The sequence below is a fragment of the Papilio xuthus genome, unplaced genomic scaffold (genome assembly GCF_000836235.2).
Source record: "Papilio xuthus unplaced genomic scaffold, Pxut_1.1 DF826115.1, whole genome shotgun sequence".
In the NCBI taxonomy this organism is placed as follows: Eukaryota; Metazoa; Arthropoda; class Insecta; order Lepidoptera; family Papilionidae; genus Papilio; species Papilio xuthus.
This window is the reverse complement of record NW_013532534.1, coordinates 5,984,252-6,002,296: the sequence shown is the minus strand read 5'-3', so window position 1 is coordinate 6,002,296 and position 18,045 is coordinate 5,984,252. Positions and strand designations below refer to the sequence as shown.

General features: G+C 32.5%; 3 protein-coding genes across 4 annotated transcripts; 2 read left to right on the top strand and 1 right to left on the bottom strand.

Annotated features, from left to right (window-relative positions):
• Window positions 1–27: 27 nt before the first annotated feature.
• RpL21 (ribosomal protein L21) lies at window positions 28–1,039 on the top strand. The gene is given in 3 exon segments (NM_001311835.1): window positions 28–55; window positions 247–383; window positions 665–1,039. Coding segments are annotated over 2 exon segments (480 nt in total). The 5' UTR covers window positions 28–55; window positions 247–254; the 3' UTR covers window positions 1,016–1,039.
• A 300-nt stretch (window positions 1,040–1,339) lies between these two features.
• Usp12-46 (Ubiquitin-specific protease 12/46) lies at window positions 1,340–5,377 on the bottom strand. Its single transcript, XM_013319514.1, has 8 exons — window positions 5,146–5,377; window positions 4,887–4,967; window positions 3,484–3,700; window positions 3,276–3,356; window positions 3,007–3,194; window positions 2,201–2,458; window positions 1,813–1,956; window positions 1,340–1,640 (listed from the first exon to the last, which is right to left on the bottom strand). The coding sequence occupies exons 1-8, from the start codon at window positions 5,188–5,190 to the stop codon at window positions 1,530–1,532; spliced, it is 1,125 nt and encodes a 374-aa protein (XP_013174968.1). The 5' UTR covers window positions 5,191–5,377; the 3' UTR covers window positions 1,340–1,529.
• A 321-nt stretch (window positions 5,378–5,698) lies between these two features.
• On the top strand, window positions 5,699–9,379 carry scf (Calumenin B scf). 2 transcript variants are annotated; one of them, XM_013319501.1, is made up of 7 exons: window positions 5,699–5,944; window positions 6,022–6,244; window positions 7,160–7,319; window positions 7,597–7,723; window positions 8,141–8,262; window positions 8,508–8,623; window positions 8,954–9,179. In XM_013319501.1, the coding sequence occupies exons 2-7, from the start codon at window positions 6,027–6,029 to the stop codon at window positions 9,177–9,179; spliced, it is 969 nt and encodes a 322-aa protein (XP_013174955.1). In that variant the 5' UTR covers window positions 5,699–5,944; window positions 6,022–6,026. The 2 variants fall into 2 exon arrangements, with proteins under 2 accessions (XP_013174955.1, XP_013174956.1); XM_013319502.1 differs by lacking the exon at window positions 5,699–5,944 and having other exon boundaries at window positions 6,027–6,244; window positions 8,954–9,379.
• The last annotated feature ends 8,666 nt before the right edge of the window (window positions 9,380–18,045 follow it).

Below are 18,045 nucleotides of genomic sequence, written 5' to 3'. Positions count from 1 at the left end.
TCAAAGACAAACTAACCTATTTTCTTTCTCTATAGCCAAGCCTTGTAAAGTTAAGGTGAATATTACGAATAATCATTTTATAATTATTATAAATAATTAAAACTGTATATTTTAAAACTTTTATTGTTATGTGCCAAACAATTTGTTGAAAAATAGTACTTTAACACAACATTACCGTTTACCAATGTTTAATATCGTGAGGCCACGTGCATTGTGTGTACGAGTAACATAAAACTTTGATTTCAGGCGTCAAGATGACGAATTCCAAGGGTTACCGCCGCGGCACAAGGGACTTGTTCGCCCGCAAGTTCCGAACACATGGAACCATCCCGCTTTCAACTTATATGAAAGTTTACAAAGTCGGAGACATCGTTGACATAAGGGTATGTATGATTGATTGAATTTGTAGGTTGCCGTAAATTGACTTTAAAAAAAAGCACCGATTATTGTGTTGCATTTCGACTCTAAAACTTTACTTAGAAGTGTTTGAAATTGTTATTTTCTGTTTACATTTTAAAGACTTTGTAAATTACCAGTTAACTGCTTTGCCAATAAGCATGAGAAGTTTAATGTGATTAAAGACCTCTACAATTCTTTTGTCTTGTATTTTTAGGAATATGTAATAAATGCTTTATAGAGAAACTGATATTCATTTTATTTTCAGGGCAATGGCGCAGTTCAAAAGGGTATGCCACACAAAGTCTACCACGGCAAGACTGGTCGTGTTTACAACGTAACAGCCCACGCTCTCGGTGTTATTGTTAACAAGCGAGTACGTGGCCGCATTCTACCCAAGAGGATCAACATCCGTGTTGAGCACGTAAAGCACTCCAAGTGCAGAGAAGACTTCTTAAAGCGTGTGAAGGAAAACGAGAGGCTCTTGAAGGAAGCCAAGTCTGCCGGTAAAATTGTCAAGCTGAAGAGACAGCCTGAGCCACCTAAAGCAGCACACATTGTCAGCGGTGCAGAGAAACCAATCTTACTGGCTCCTATTCCATACGAGTTTGTAGCTTAAAGTGGAATAAACTATTTTTAAGTATCATTGTCCTTTTATTTTCAAATATTGTTAGATGTATTGGGGTTTTTAAATGTCTTGATAACTCAGACCATCACATGAGACACTGCGATGTAGTATGTACACAGACGAAGGGGGGGAAGGCACTGTGCAGAGAAAGGATGACCCTTGAACCAATAAAATTGTTGAAATCACCTTAAATAGTTATTAAATAAATAAAAAGTTATTAGAGTAAATATTAAAAGAAAAAGAGTACAATGGATGTGTTGGTGGAAATAATATTTTTAGTTGGTAAAATAAAACAGAACATTCGAGAAAATCACAATTTTTAATTTTCGAACGATCAAATATTTACAAAATGTATTACTAAAAATGAATAATCAATGTTTGGAATATTAGAACAATCTCAGTAACTTGTGCCGTATCAACGTTAACAAACAAGGCATATCAGTTCAACTATCCATTGACCACTAACTTAAATATACTATATATAAATTACTATAACTAGTGAAACTTAACAACTAGCGTCTCTGGACTGATAAAAGAGTATATATCCGGTTTCGGACGATTTCTGTAAATCAGAAGTTAGGCCGTAGAAGTCTTCTATAGCAGATGCATCGATTTTCTGTAAAAAACAAATGTTATTCTTACTTATATTAGGTACTAACACATGATTAACTCTAACCCATTCAGTGCCAGCAACTAAAGTCACATTACATTAAAACAAAAAAATTGTAGATGCACCAAAAATATTTCAGCTCCATATTTTAGCCATAACATGAATTAAGTATACTTACATCGACCATGTCATCGTCGAAGAGCAGCCAGAAGCCGTGGCTCTTGACAATGCTGATGTAGTGTCCGCGGTTGGGACCGGAGCCGCAGTGCACCACCACCGCCACCAAGTCGTACAACCGGTCTGGGTTCACCGCGTCATCTGACTATCATACATACATAACAGTTCAATCACACAAGAGTTAATATCATAATATATTTCTTTATATAATTTCTTCCATAATAAAAAAATATAGATTAAAAATAAATTCATGTACTTTTTATCCATATTAATTTTAACTCAATGAAATTTTCATCAGTTTGCACATTTCCTTAAAAAGTGGTACAAAGTTTTTGCTTCAAATATTAAGAAAGTGATAAATTAGCACAAGTAATATTATCCGTACTCACAGTATTAAAAAGCCTCAATTCCAAGGGGAACACAACTCTATGGGACACCTTGATATGCCTATTGTATTGTTCCATGTACTTGAACCGTTTGAGATGAAGCGCTAGTATGAGAGGCAGTTTCTTGACCCTCATTCGCTTCTGCGCCTCTTGATAGCTGCTACAGTTGTCACATTTAAACTTGTTGTCGTTACACAATGTCTCCGTGTCACTAAAGCACTTCAGACAATGAGTAATGCTTGTGTTCTGACCAACGTCCACCTGGAATTAGTGACCTGTTGTTAGTGAAAAGTGAAAGAAGAGCGTGGGTGGTTCAGTGGTCAGGCACTTGACTTGCAATATGCAAGTCCTGGGTTCGAATCCTGTCAAGTACCAATGTGTTTTTCGATATCCGATTTACATATGTACATTTTTCCGACGTTCTTACGGTGAAGGAAAACATCGCGTGCAACCTGCACATATCTGAGAAGTAATTCAAAGATATGTGTGAAGTCAACCAACCCGCACTTGGCTAGTGTGGTTGACTATGGCCCAATCACCCTTAACTTAGGGTAGGCTCCGAGCCCCTCAGTGGGAAGTATAGTGAGCTGATGATGATGATGTTAGTGAAAAAGCCTTAATAGATACTCTATTTTAGAATACAATGTTGTATACAATTGATTTGGAGAACATGAAACTTAATTGAATACCAAAGATGTGTTGTGTCATATGCTATGCAACAAATTTCTTTAATAATAGTTTTCAATCCTAAAAACTAAAGACAATGTTTTAGTCAAGAAACGTATTTTAGTTTCTTAATGTTGCTTCACCTGTAAATCGAAGAAGTGCTCGTCTTTACTGCTGACAGTCTCACAGTTGAGACACCTGGTCTCACTGGTGAGGGTGCCCTGAAAGATCTCGTGCACCCAGGTTGGCTCAGTGCTCTGTGGCACGGACCCGTTGCATGTTACCTCGCCTGTAGGCTTATGCACTTTTAATGTACTCTGGTTGCGTTCCGCTAAAAGAAAAACGATTTTTTAATTTTACTAAGTTACTATGAATATTAGAGTTGTAGTGGTAAAATTATTGATATACTTACCTAAAATAATTTCATTTATGTGATTGATTAAAAAATTTAGAAATTCATGGGCATCCTGTTGCATATAATTATCAAACTCTTCTGCAATGAAAAGAAAACAAAGTTTTATATTAAACATCTAGAGATTGTTTAACTTGAACCAAGTAAATCTGATCACTCCCTTTAGCAATACTTCTACATGATTCTGAGATAAATAAGTGATACTTACCTTTCTCTTTCCTTAACCTAGCTATAAACTTCTTGGGCGCTATAGAACCTACTTTTTTCTTTTGCGTAGCAATGCTATAAAATAAATCCGCTAGACATGTTAAAAGTGTTTCCTTTGTTCTCTTATTTTTTGCTTTATATTCAAGTACTTTCTCTCTAAAAGGCCGACAGAAGTATAATGCTTGCAACACTGAATTACTATAGCAAGTGTTGCCAAACTGAAAAAAAACATAATAATATTAGCTTCTAGTATTACAATTACTTTGATTTGTTTTTTTTTCTTAAGCATAACTACAATTTGATACAGAAAAACTAAATATGTTAACAAAGTAGGATTTTCATTACATAAAAAAGTAAAAGGCATTGTTTAGAAATTTGTTATATACTAGTTAATCTTATTTAACTCGGAAGTTATTATTGTTAAGTAGACTACATGTTCAATTAACAATTGAAGCACTTATAGGCACTCAAATAACCAGATTAATGTTTTACATAACCTTTGATTGTGTATCACTATATAAATGACAATCTGATTGACCTTAAATGTTTGGAATTATATTTTACATAACCTTATAATTAAGGATGTTAACTTGATTCTTTTATTTAAGTCAATTAAGTGGTTTATTGATATTTTTTTTAGTTTTGATGCTTTAATGCATTGAACAGTAAGTCTAATGATCTTATTTAAAATTATAACTCTTCATCTCTTTATTTCTTATAAGACAACTAGTTCTGGCCGCAACTCTATCCATGAAGAATAAAAAAAAACTTAATTAGTTGGGTAAGGGATCCATTCAGCCATTCTGGAGATACCTTCAAACATACATCCAACGAAACATTCACTTTTATAATATTAGTAAGATTTTTTCAAGATAGTTTTATCATATGATAGACAATGATAGACTTATCTCAGTACATCATATAGATAAGAAACAATAAAAAAATTAAAACTGCATACATTTCTAAAAACTTATATTAAAAAAGGTATTCTTAACAGTTATGGCCACATACAATTATTTTTTTCAGTATTGACTAATTACCTCAGCCATAATGTAAACTCAATATGGGAAAACTTTTCTTGATTGAATTCACTAAACATGAAGCATAGTACTTTAATAGAGTTTAGTTTAGTTTTTATATAATTTCAGTCATATATTCTGCATCAAAATTATTACACTATGCATATTTTGATAATATGAAGATTAAAGATTGATGTTATAATGATTCTACTAAGTGCCAATTTATATTCCAATCAGATTGTATTAGAATACTATTCAATCCTTATAAAGTTTTAGATCATAAATATAATGTATCATTAAAATCCTTTAACTGTAACATGGATCAGGCACTCAATAGCACTTTCCTAATGTAAATAAATGTAGGAATACTTCAAAAATTACTTACATTAACTAAACCAAAATAATGTTCGTTAGGTGGAAACTGCTCTGACCCGATATCTCTTTCTAACTGTGATATATTTGCGCCCTGAAATGAGGAATTACTTATGTCATACATAACGCCGACACTTTTCTCATCGTAAATATAAACAAATGATGAAATGTTAGCACACATTTATTTTCATGTAATACTGTGATTCATAAAAAATATTTGAAAATAGTAAGCATTTATATTTTACCAATAATTTAGACGTGTATACTCTTACCATTCTCTGTTGGAAATTAAGGCCGAGATCCTGACATATTGACATTTGCAATCTGTTTTTAGCGACTTCTTGTATGGAACACACAATGCAGCGAGCCAAAAATATTATTTATGTTATCACTGTTGTGTCTGAAAACATAATTATTATTTCAGATGAAATTAAATTAACCTGAGAAACAGAAACGAAAAGTCAATCATGTTCTTGACAATCAATCAATTTTATGACAGTTCTTATTTCTCGTGAAGTGAAAAGTACAGATTAAATTAGGCGGGGTTGCTATATCAGAAAACTGGGGAAAGAACGAACAATCGGTTATTTTACAAAAAAAAATTGTATCTTCGTCCTTCCGCATGTTAATCAATATTAGAAGTTAGAAAAGAATAATTTAGTTAACGTTTAGGTGGCGGTAAAAGTAATAACGAGGAAGTTTTGCAAAAAAAATAGGTTTTTTATTAGAAGTAACTGGTTTTTTTTTTAATTGAGTCAAAACAACGTATAAAAAACTCTTATGAACTTCACAATTTAGGGATTTAGTTCAGTTTCAGTCGTTTCATAATCTTTGCCCCGGCTTGGCGCGAGTGAATATTGAATGACTTCCGGTATCCCACTTTGTGGAATTCGAATCGAGATAAAGTCGATTGTTCGAGATCCCCGTTTGAGAGTAGGGAACAATCTATTCAATCTGTGTTCGAGACAGGAAGTTTACGTGTTGAAAATTGACGTGGCGGTCAATGTTTTATAGCCGGTGATTGAACTAATTTCTAGATTCCAGAACTAATTTAACAATTAGGAAACTGCGGTATGCTTAGGCACACTTTGTATCTTTTAATTAATTTATTATGCTGAATATATGTAATACTAATTTGAACTTTACAGGAAAAATGAAGATAACATTATTTGTGGTTTTGGCTATATCAACCGTATTTGCTGGTGTTCCTAGTCCCGAGGAAACCAAGCGTCTCATGGATCATCTTTCGGACCAGGAACATTTTAGGAATGAACACCACAATAAGCAGTTCGATCACGATGCGTTTTTGGGAGAAGACCAGGCGAAAACTTTCGATCAGCTGCCGCCTGAAGAAAGCAAGCGGAGACTTGGGTAAGGTTTAATTTTATAAATACATCGTTCTATTTTAAATAAGTCGGTTAAGTGTCAATTTAACTAAGCATTTATTTGACCTAAATAGAAAATTGGGTATTTAATTTTAACAGCAGCATTTACTATTGTCATATCAAATAAATGAATAGTGAGGCTTATTTGTACCCTTATTATTTTCCTATTACAAAAAAAAATCAGTCAGGCAGTTACTTAACTCTTTATTCACCATATAATCTTGATAAGATATAGATTCTAAGACTAATCTGTACATCCCATATTTCTACACAATATGTGGGTTAGATAAACTAGCAAACTATTTTAATGTAGACATTGCACATTCTTACCATGAAATTCCTTTGAATACATGGTTAAACATATTGCTATCTCTGTTTACACCAATAGAATAAGAGAGATAACAATGTTTGCATACTAGTGTTTTTAATAGTGGAAACTAATAAGTGTGTGGATGTAAAATTACTGTATTTTAAAGCTGAAACATGATCTCAATTGCTAATTTATAACTAATAATTGCTAGTTCAAGCATAATTTTTTTTATTAAGCATTATTTTGCTTGGATTATGATGGTTTAGTAACCTAGCATATACTGCAACCAGCTTTAATACGATGAAATAAGTTATGAATTTAGTTTTCATTAAAATTGTTGAGTGTAACTTTAGTTGCATTAAAATATTTCTCAAACAATTCCGTAGTTAAAAACATAGAAAATCTGGTCTAACACCATAAAATCTGGATTATTAATTTTATAATAATATAAAATTTATATTTATTGTAAACTAAAAATATTAAGATTATGTTGGATATTACTCATATTACTCTAGCTGCAATGCTATAAGGTCACCGACCTACTTATCACAATTTTAAACATGTTCCGTTCATGTAACATTGTGATTCTAGAATAATCGTTGACAAGATTGATTCAGACAATGATGGATTTGTGACACTTGTGGAACTGAAAGATTGGATTAGATATACACAAAAACGGTACATCGAAGAAGATGTGGAGAGACACTGGAAACAACATAATCCCGAAAACAATGATATTCTTCCTTGGGAGGTATGGAAACTGTTTATTTTATTATTGAATCATTTTAAAATTGTAACATTTTTTTTTGTGCATCCTCTCCTCCGTCGATTAAAGGTAGGCAACGCATATGCAATTGTGTATGTCTATGGGCAACGGTCACTTCGCTATTTCAGCGATTTCAGGTGGCCGCTCGCTCGTTTGCCCGCACCTTATGATATAAATAAAAAAAAAAAAAACATTAAAAATAAAACATATTCTTATGGCTCAGATCTTAAACATAAATTAATAATTATTGTCATAATTACAGGAATATAGAAAAAATGTATATGGATTTATGGATGAAATGGATGAAAGAGAGCTGAAGACACCCAACAGTGAAGGTTTTACTTACTCTAACCTGTTGAAGAGAGATCGCAGGAGATGGCATTATGCTGGTAAATTATTTTACTTACATTCACATACAATTCCACTGTCACAGAACTTGCGGAAAACTCCTGTAATATCCCGACCACGCAGAAGACACATCTGATGAGTGTCGGAGACCTTGTTTTAGTCCTTTTACCCTTCTCACCTATTGCTTATAAGTAAAGGATGGGAAAATTAAGTGAATTTGACGGAGTAAGGGATATATAGAAAGGGGAAAATGTCCTCTTTCTGAGCGACTCTCCATCGTATGAAGAAAAGCAATGCCTTTGCAATTGGTTATGACTAAGGGCAGCTGTTTCGGCGAATTCAGGTGGCCTTGCTCGTTTGCCACTTTCTTCTTTCCACTTTCTTGCCACTTAATTCTTTCTTCTAGGTTATTTCTGTGGTGTTTTGACACAGTATTACTTGCAATGATTATGTTACAGATGGAGACCAAGATGATGCTCTGAACAGGACTGAGTTTGGGTACTTCCTGCATCCCGAAGATCATTCGGGAATGCGTGATGTTGTTGTATTGGAGACTATGGAAGATATTGACAAGGATAATGTAAGTTATTTATAATCTTACTAATATTATAAATGTGAATGTCAGGATGTATGGATGGATGGATGTTTGTTGAAGGTATGTTTGTCGGAATGGATCTTGATGTTTGACATAGAAGTAGAACATAGTGTGAAAGAACACATAGGCTACTGATTAGGTTTTTTTTTTAACCTGCACGGACGGAGTCGCGGGCGAGGGCTAGTTCTATTTTAAAATAATATATTAAACTTTTGACATATTGACTTCAGGATGGTAAGGTGTCATTGGAGGAGTACATCGGAGACATGTACAAGCCGGAAGATGTTGATGAAGAAGAGGAACCCGATTGGGTGAAGCAGGAACGTGAACAGTTCACTGGATATAGGTAGGATAAGTTATTCTGATTAGATTCATACATTTAATGTCATGTTTTTATGTTGAGTAAAATCTTACTAATATTATAAATGTGAATGTTTGTATGGATGGATGTTTGTTAGAAGGTGTCTCCGAGATGACTTAACTAGTATTGATGAAATTTGGCATAGATGTAGAACATAGTCTCGAAGAACACATAGCCTAATATTAAGTTTTTTTTTTATTTCGAGCAGATAGAGGTTACTAGTTATTAATATAATGGTAATTACAAACTCAATTTGATTTGAACATTTTTATTTGTTTTTGAAATTGATAGTTTTTAATTAATCCATGTTGATAGGGACACAAACAAAGATGGTTTCATGGATGAGACGGAGGTGAAGGACTGGATTGCGCCGCCGGAGTTCGACCACGCGGAGGCGGAGGCGAGGCACCTCGTGTTCGAGGCAGACGGTGACGCTGATGAGAAGCTCACCAAGGCAGAGGTCCTGGATAAATATGACCTGTTTGTTGGCAGCCAGGCCACTGACTTTGGTGAGGCCTTAGCGAGGCATGATGAGTTCTAAATGTTTTTTTCATGTAAACTCCGTGATGCCTTAATAAAGTGGATCGAGTTTATTCATAAACTGAATGATGCCTTAACGAGGCAAATTGAGTTTCGTTTATTTGATTGACGGATATATAATTTATGGACCAATTTTGTAATTTTCAGATTTTTTTTTCAATTTTCTTTTGTTATAATTTTTTTTAAAATTAAAATGCAATTTTATAATTGTCGAAATTAATTTTTTTTTGTAAATTATTCCTGACTATTGTAATTCTTTTACAAATATTTAAATGTTTGAAAAATTGGTCCTTAAGTTATGTATTTACTTTTGCCAGTAATTATAATAATTTTTAGTTGTAAAACATGTTATCAATTTAAATTTTATTTCTATTTTAAACATATTGTCAGTTTTATATCGTATTGATACGTTGAAAATACATTTAGAATAAAAAATCTCCTAAATGGCATCTAAAATTTACAACTTATGAAATGTGTTCAAGAAAAAGGTAAACTAATATTAACTCGAATGTAAAGATTTTTTTTTAGTTTTCTCAAAACTAAACTTCAAACCTAAGTTAAGAATAACTCAATTTTTTTTGCCGATTTAAAAAAGAAAGAGTTTTAAATTTATAAGATTTTTTTGTTTTTAACCTTTAAGTCGACGAAATTTTTTGTTGCAAAATTTTTTTTTTTTTTAGTATTCATTTTTTTAATTACTTGTTCTTCACACTGGACACCATCGTATTAAGGGTTAATATATGTTATAAAATGAGTCTCTTTGATATAAAATATTATTGTAAAATTGATAATTTCTATGCAATTAAACCTGCCATATTAGTCTTATAGAATCTCTTAAGCCAATTATAATGTAAACATTTTTATTACGTAGTTTCTAATGATACCAAAGCATTTTCTATTATATATTACTTTTGTCAATTATTTGGTATAATTTTTATTCCTATTTAATTTGGATTTTAAAATCCATTTTTTTATACGTAATTGATGTCATTACTTAATTTTGTGATATTTTTTTGAGCCATTTATTTTGACTAATGACTTTTATTTTGATGTTGAATAATTTTCTTTAAAATCATGTATTAATATGCATTTAATATAATTCTACTAATATCGTAAGTAAAGGTAAAATATATTTTATGATGGCAACAATATTTTCATGTTTAATCTGTATTTTTATATTTTTTAATATTTTTTTTTACTAGCATCAAGTACAATTTAACATAGGAATTGCTTATGTTCTAGTTAGATTAATAAATGGTCTTAATTAAAAATCGATTCATTTATTTTACCTTTTATTCCTTATGTCCTACTAGCTTTCGCCCGCGACTCCGTTCCCTTACATTACTCCTCCGTACTTATATTTATGACAAATTTCAGCGAGACCCATATAGCTTATGAAGATATCTTCAAACAAACATTCACATTTATAATATTAATAAGATTAGGAATTTCAAAGGCTTGTTTATTTAATCGAAATGATATGTAAGTAATAAACAGTTCACTAAAAGTTACCGTGCGTTTACACTGCATTATAAAGCAAAGACAACGTTTGCAATGTTTCCCTTTTTTTCAATGTTCTTTGTTTTTTATTTCAGTTTGTTTAGTAAACTAGCTTAGTTAAGTATAATATTCTTATTAGGTTAACAACAACAATATTACAATTATTTTCACGGGCTTATTACAAGTGTAAAGTTTCTATTCACTTTACAATGTTACCACTAAAAGTCAAAAAATATTTTATTAACTGTGATTGTATGACGTTTGATAAATGATGAGACCAGGCGGGGAATATATCGGCAATCGTCAATAATGTCGGGAGGGAGGCATCGAGTCGTGGATGCCATCATATATAACACTTCGGCATATTTCTCCGCGCGTCGGTTAAGCCACTCTTATTTACTGATATTGATACAGGCCCCGTCGAAATGACAATTACGCGACGCGTATATTTCACGTAACGTAAGGATGTAAAGAAACTGGATATGGCTTCATTTAATAAGTATTAAGAAAAACTTCCTGAAATGAACATAGATCATTATCTTCCTGTCTCTAAATTGCGCTATATTAGGTCGGTATTATTCGTCGTTTTAGTCTTCACTACCTTTTTAATCCAGTCACATCTAAAAAAGTAAATCTGTCCCTACAAAGGTAAGTAAATATGAAGGCAGGCCGCAGGTTACAAGGTTACAATGAATTAGGCGGTGATTATGAAATGTTAGTAAATAGTGTGTTAGTCAGGAGTAGTGCGAGTTAGTCTCTTCCTTTAGCGCTATATCTTCGGCATCAATACGCGACACGAGAACGAATTTCCCTCGAGCGCAATCCACAACAAGCCGCGAAGAAGAATAACCGAGTGAATGCAAAATGAATATTATCATACAAATTTCCTTTTCTATATGAACTGGAGTTATGTCGTGATGTAAGTATGCAAAAATATGGAACGACTCCTTTGCCTTTCAAATGTTAACGGCGAGTAAGAAAATATTTGTTTCGCCAGTTTTTACGCGACGTAATTTTGTGAGCGCGTAATTTGCATTTATTACGCGAGTAATGCACGTAAATAACGTTGTCGTATCATCTTGATCACGTTTATTATGTGCGAATGAATAATACAGTACGTTCCTTCTCTTTATATCATTTTTCAAGAGAGAAATCGAAACCATAAAAAAATAATGTGATATAATTTGAAGGAAATTATATTGTAAAAATCTTCTGGTTCCGAAATAAAATACAGCAGCAGAAAGAATAGTTGATCACACACAGTAAAAGAGTTGTATGAGTTGTTGAATAAATGATTAAATATAATATGCTTTTACAGAGTCGCCAGTCTAGATTTTTTTTTTATATATAGAAAAAATATTAGCAGATATTTCCTTAATTTACTAATATTTCTTGTACCATTCCTAAGCTCTAGGCTTATGCTAAAATATGGTTTACGACAATAGTCGAATTGTGGGATTCGAACTCTCGACCGAAACATCGGAAATCCGTACCCTTAACCATTAGGCTATGTCCCGGTAAATACGGGTTTTCTGTAGTTTAATAATAGGTTCAGGGACTTTTACGATATTTGTCTTGAAAGTATTTAATAATGCGTTACGGAAAAGATTTTAATAAGGAATGTTATAGGAGGAAAATATTTAGAAAAATTCTGAATCTTTATGAAGGAAAGTTACTTAAAACAGCATTTCTTTGCTGAGATTGCGTTAATCAACATTTTATACATTCCAGTAAGTATTCAATAATTGAGAAATACATTTAATAATGTAAAAATACCATAGAGCTTACGAGTACTTTTTATTTTTATGAAGAAAACGCTAACTTAACTAAACTTAACGATAAAGGCTCTATTTTTGTATAAAATCATATTAACCTAAATGTAATGTAAAAAGTTTTAGATTCTTAATTAAGTTCAAGGAATTTTATAAATCGAAATAACCTTCATTTCCATTGCTGCAAAATTTTGTATTACAACATTTTATTGTCCATGTTTTCTTCAAAGAGAGAAATGGGATAATAAAATGTTTGTATGGAAGTATTTCAACAGTGGAAACCCACGGCGAACATTTGAATGTTTTTCCTTCTCGCATTTGGCATTACGAAGGACGATGTTAAAATCACACGGGTGTACTCAGTATTAGGGCTTTCGATTTCCAAAGCTTTTGTCAGATGTGCGTTGATTCGTTATTTCCATTAGGCTAAATGCCACTTTTACGAGAAATGTCACTTTTGTTGTCGTTAATTACACTGTTGATATGAAAAAAGTTGGAAAAAAATGTTTTTTTTTTGTGATAAAATCAAGTGATATTAAATAGAAAAGTTTTTTATTTTTGTAAAAGGTAGAAAACGTGTAAGCTAAACTGAAATCGGGAGGGGACCAGTGCCCATAGACAACAGGAATCGCAAATGCGTAGCCTACCTTTAATCTAGAGAGGAGAAAGAACACACACAAGAAGGACATTTCCCCCCTCACTAAATCCCCCCACTCTTTCTGTTCAATCCTTACGAAGAGAACTAAAATTAAGGTTCCGGCACGCAAGTTTTACGATGCAACTACGTCCGTGCTAAGAGTTGTTTATTGTCATTTTGGAAAATTCAGCAGTTAAAGTGATTTTGTTAAATAATATGTCCTATTTTGATATAAAGTGCAAAAATATAGCTGACCTGTTCAATGAATAACAGGAGAATGAATATTTAAGCAATAATTAATCAACTTTTTCATTGTTCCTTTTGTGTTTAACAAATCGATTGGGCGCCAACGCCATTGTGCTGAATACAGCGCCCTCTATGAAGCTGGAACGCGTAACAGCAAGACAATGGACGCTTCAACCGTTCAACGTTTATTACACAGCATTACTTGATCTTTGTCTGTTTCAATTTTTCAAATATGAAGAGGAATGAATCAAATAATTAAATTACACTAATATTTTGCCATTTTAGTGGCTTAAAACCTAGGAATCTTAAGTTTATAAGGTTTATCGATAGTCGAATTGTGGATTCGAATTTCTTATGTCACAGAACTGAACTGCTGACTGAGAAATGAACTCACGTTATTTTTGTTTTGACATTTTACTAATATTACAGAATGCAGAAAGCCATGTGTGGCCATACCTTTTATCTTTAATACAGATAATATAACGAAAAAGTCATTCTTTTATCTGTGTCAGAACAAAAGACAAACGAGTAATTCGTCTTTTATTAATGGCAAGCGGTCTCTGCCGTTGTTAGAGAACAAATGATGAGAACGATCAAACATTAATGCATTATATTAATTTTCTGAATAGAAGAGCGAATATTAAAGAAAATACAGCGAAAAATTACTATTGTCCAATTAAAAATAATGAAATTACAATTATCGATTAACAATATGTTATTTTAATTAAATAATAATAAATATGACAGAGTAAGGAAAGATAAAAATTACCAAGGAACAAGTTTTTTTAATCCGAAATACGCTGTCATGTACAGAACGAAAGTTTAGTCGCAATTTTTGACTTAATCTTAGGAAAGAAACAAGTTGTTGGCAAGTCATTAGAGCGAGTGAGTCTTCGTGGATCTTCCTGACTCAAATTTAATTTTATTCCGGGTCTCACAACTTTTTTGTACCTTTTTTATTCGTCGATCCGTCGTTTGTTAAAATATTCTAGTCAATTTTATTTATCACTAGCTGTGCTTGCGACTACGTTCGCGTGAAATACTGTCTTTGAGTTGCGCGCGGTACTGGTCAGTGGACATTGCAATGTGTAAGGATATAGGCAGTTATATTCATAGAACCAGTTTACGGAAAATAAGTTTGTCATGCGGGTTGCCGATGTCGAAACAATTTAAAATACATTGTCCTTTCTCATAACTCAGATGAAGATTTCTTATGAGAAAAAACAAAAAGACATAACAAAGAGTTTCAGCGAGGGTTTTTCACCGTTCGAATTAAAATATTAAAATAAAATATTTTTCTCTCAATATTCCATCTAAAGGTGCATTTAAAAATGTATTCCAAATGACTTTAAATCTTATATGTTATGACAACAAACGTAATTGAATAAAAGACAGTCGTAGCAACGGCAATTGTAAATGCAACATAACAACATGAAAGTTAAGCCGCGAAATATTTTCATATTTCGCGTCAATATTTGCAAGGCAAAAGAGCTGTACCACATTTAAGGATATTTACGAATAAGCAGACGCTCAGTTTGTATAAGAAAGAGAATTTGTATGGTAATATTCATTTTGTATTAAGCTAGATATTTTTCTTGGCTTGTGAATCATGCTCAGGGGAAATTCGGTCGTAAGTCGTTGATATTGATAACACAAAGCTTATATTTATAGAAGTGCATTTTAGAGATGTGTTTTATAGTTTTAAGACGTCTTTTATATTATTTACTTATTCCTTATACACAAAAAATATATTTTGTGTAATAAATTTTGGTAAATTTAAATTGTTCAAATTCTTTCGTTAAAATAAAATTTATTAATTTTAATTAAATCACTTGTAAATCTTATCTTACTAATATTATAAATGCGAATGTTTAGGTGGATGGATGTTTGTAACAAGGTATCTCCAGAACAGCTGGATAGATCTCGCTGACATTTGGCATAGATGTAGAACAGAGCCTTGAAGAACACATAGGCTACTAATTAAGTTTTTTTTTAAAACCCGCGCGGACGTCAGCTATAAGAATATGTTCAAAACTTTACATAACTCCGTAACATTTAATAAGCATGATTAAATCTTCACTTAAAAGGGAATTTAATATGGTTTTTGAACGTGATTGAACTAAGTAATCTCATGAAATAGCTGATATGAGATCAAGTACCTGAAAACATTCCTATAAGTGGGGGAAAATCAATTTCATATTGCAGAAGCTACGCCTGAACCCGATTGAGTGCTTCAATGGAATTTAGATTAAATAAATTATTAAACATTTTACTTTGAGTTAACGGAGACTGTATTTTATAAAATACTAGCTGTCGCCCGCAGATCCGTCCGCTCGGGAATAAAAATATTTAAGAGCAGATTTTTAGAAATAATGCATATAACATTTCTTAAAAATCGGTCATGCTGTTCTGAAGGAGTATGGTAACTAACATTGTGACAAGAAAATTTTATAAACAAGAAGATTCAAATTGAGATGTTGTGCTCCGTTATGAGACGGAATTAGTTCCACTTTTCATTTACTTTACATCCTAAAGTTTGCTTGTAAAGTTCTGAGTCGTGCTTGTAGATTATACGTCGAATATGTATAATGCTTCTCGAATATTCTGTATTTAGTCATTCGTATTTGTTTATCTTTAAGTGTTTCTTCAGTGGAAATTCATGATAAGTTGTATCTCAAAAGCTAGGCGAATCTTCGTACTTCATCGTGACAAGTCTTGCAACCAAGAAAATGTAATTTGCGCCGACTTTCTCACTCACATTTCTCCGGCCGAGTTTGTTAATTTATCAAACTTTCTGAGTGATACCACAGGTGGAGTTTGGTCGCAGAGAAGTTTGTAACAAGTGTTTACAAGTTTACATAGTGAAGACAGTATTAATTAACGCGTAATATAATATAACAGTTATATAAAATAGATTTTTATATAGTTATATTTCGTTGCGGATTTTTTTTATCAGGATAAAGTTTAGATGTGAAAAATAACTGTCACGACTTTAAATAAAGATATTATAAACAGACAGATCACTTGTTGTTAATTTCTTAATTTATGGGTATGTCCTACAACTAGTACAAGTAGTAAAAGAAGCTGTTCGCTTTATCCTGGGAGTTTTCTTCTATCCAAACTACGTATAGGATATTTAGGGATATATTCCTCGGAATTTTGAGACTAAAATCTGTATATAACATATTGTCATCCTTGTCATTATTGTTAACAAAATAGAGATAACAATATGTTTTAAACGGATATTATGGCTTCAGAAATCCACGGTAAATGAGTTTGTAGACTTAGTTGGTATTTAAGGTATACATATGTAGATACAAGATACGCATTGCCTGAAGGGTGTGCACTTGTATTTCATAGTCTCCAAGTTTGTGCTCCGTGCAGCCATACATACTCTGAACTTCTTGCTTTGTTACATTGTTACTAAGTAGTACTTAAGTTAAATGATTAATAAAGCTTATGAAACCTTTTATTACCTATGATGGCAATCCCGAAAAGATCAATAATGTTAACATTTTTGCATTAATTTTCCCATAAATATTTTTAAAGTTTCAGTATTAAATAATTAAAAACGAAAGTGGAAAGTGTAAACGAAGATGAGAGTTTTGCGATACGAAAAGTACAAAGACAATGTCTGAGAGTAAGACTTCGGTTTAAAGTTGAAATTCGTTCAGACTCACTCCGCAAGCATTGCCCTCGCTCTAATGAGTTTTAAACTTTGCTTCTTTTTAAGATTAGGCTTGAAATTGTGAAAAAACTTTGTCGTGTGTTTACTGAGACATCGCACGTAAACGCATAAAAGTAATAAATTAAATTCTTGATTACATCACGAACGCAATAACATTGTTACAATTTTTTGGTCTTTTGAGTATAGAAATAATAACTTTTAATAGAAGTAGACCCTCACCACAGACTAAATAATTTCGGTAAAAGCCGAAAACGTGGCAGCCCTAACTAAAACAGTCATACTTAGTTCCAAAAAGATAGAATTGAAGCGTAATTTTTTTTCATAAATTCTACACGTTTGCTAATTAAAATGAAAATAGCATTTGAGAAGTGTATATTTTTATTAACTGTGTTGCTGTTAAACAAAAAAATGTCCGCGGGCCGAGCTTAACTTTTTCCAGCAATCTTTAAGTTAATGTTAAAAGAAAACAAAGTTGGGGACTCATTTGAACGGCGGATGTTTGCGGAACACCTCAACACCTAAATTTCATTTTGTTTCAAGCGCTACGTTTTACTTCTGCCCTTTCCCGTTGACCCAACGCGACCGCAGCGCTTGTTTACTGTCTACCAGTTTGTTTTTACTTATCTTTGTTAGTATATATAATATATTTTTACATAGATGGAAGGATGATATTAAGTGCGATATAATCGATTCATTATCTCGACAATCGTGACTCACCGTTGGTTTTTGAGATCAAATTCTCTGCCGACAAACATATAGTTATCCCTGTTATTACACGGAGTCCCTCCTTGACAAAAGGGAGATATCATGATTTAAACAGAGTTTTTGGTATCAGAAATCTGCCGCATTCAGAGTTTTTTTTAATAATTAATACATACTACTGTTTTAATATGAAAATCTTACCTTTTTTATAACAGAAGGGGGCAAACGAGCAGCGGGAACACCGAGGTGTTCAACGACGCCCATGGACATCAGCAATACCAGAGGAACCGCAAATGCGTTGCCGGCCTTTGAGGTGGTGATA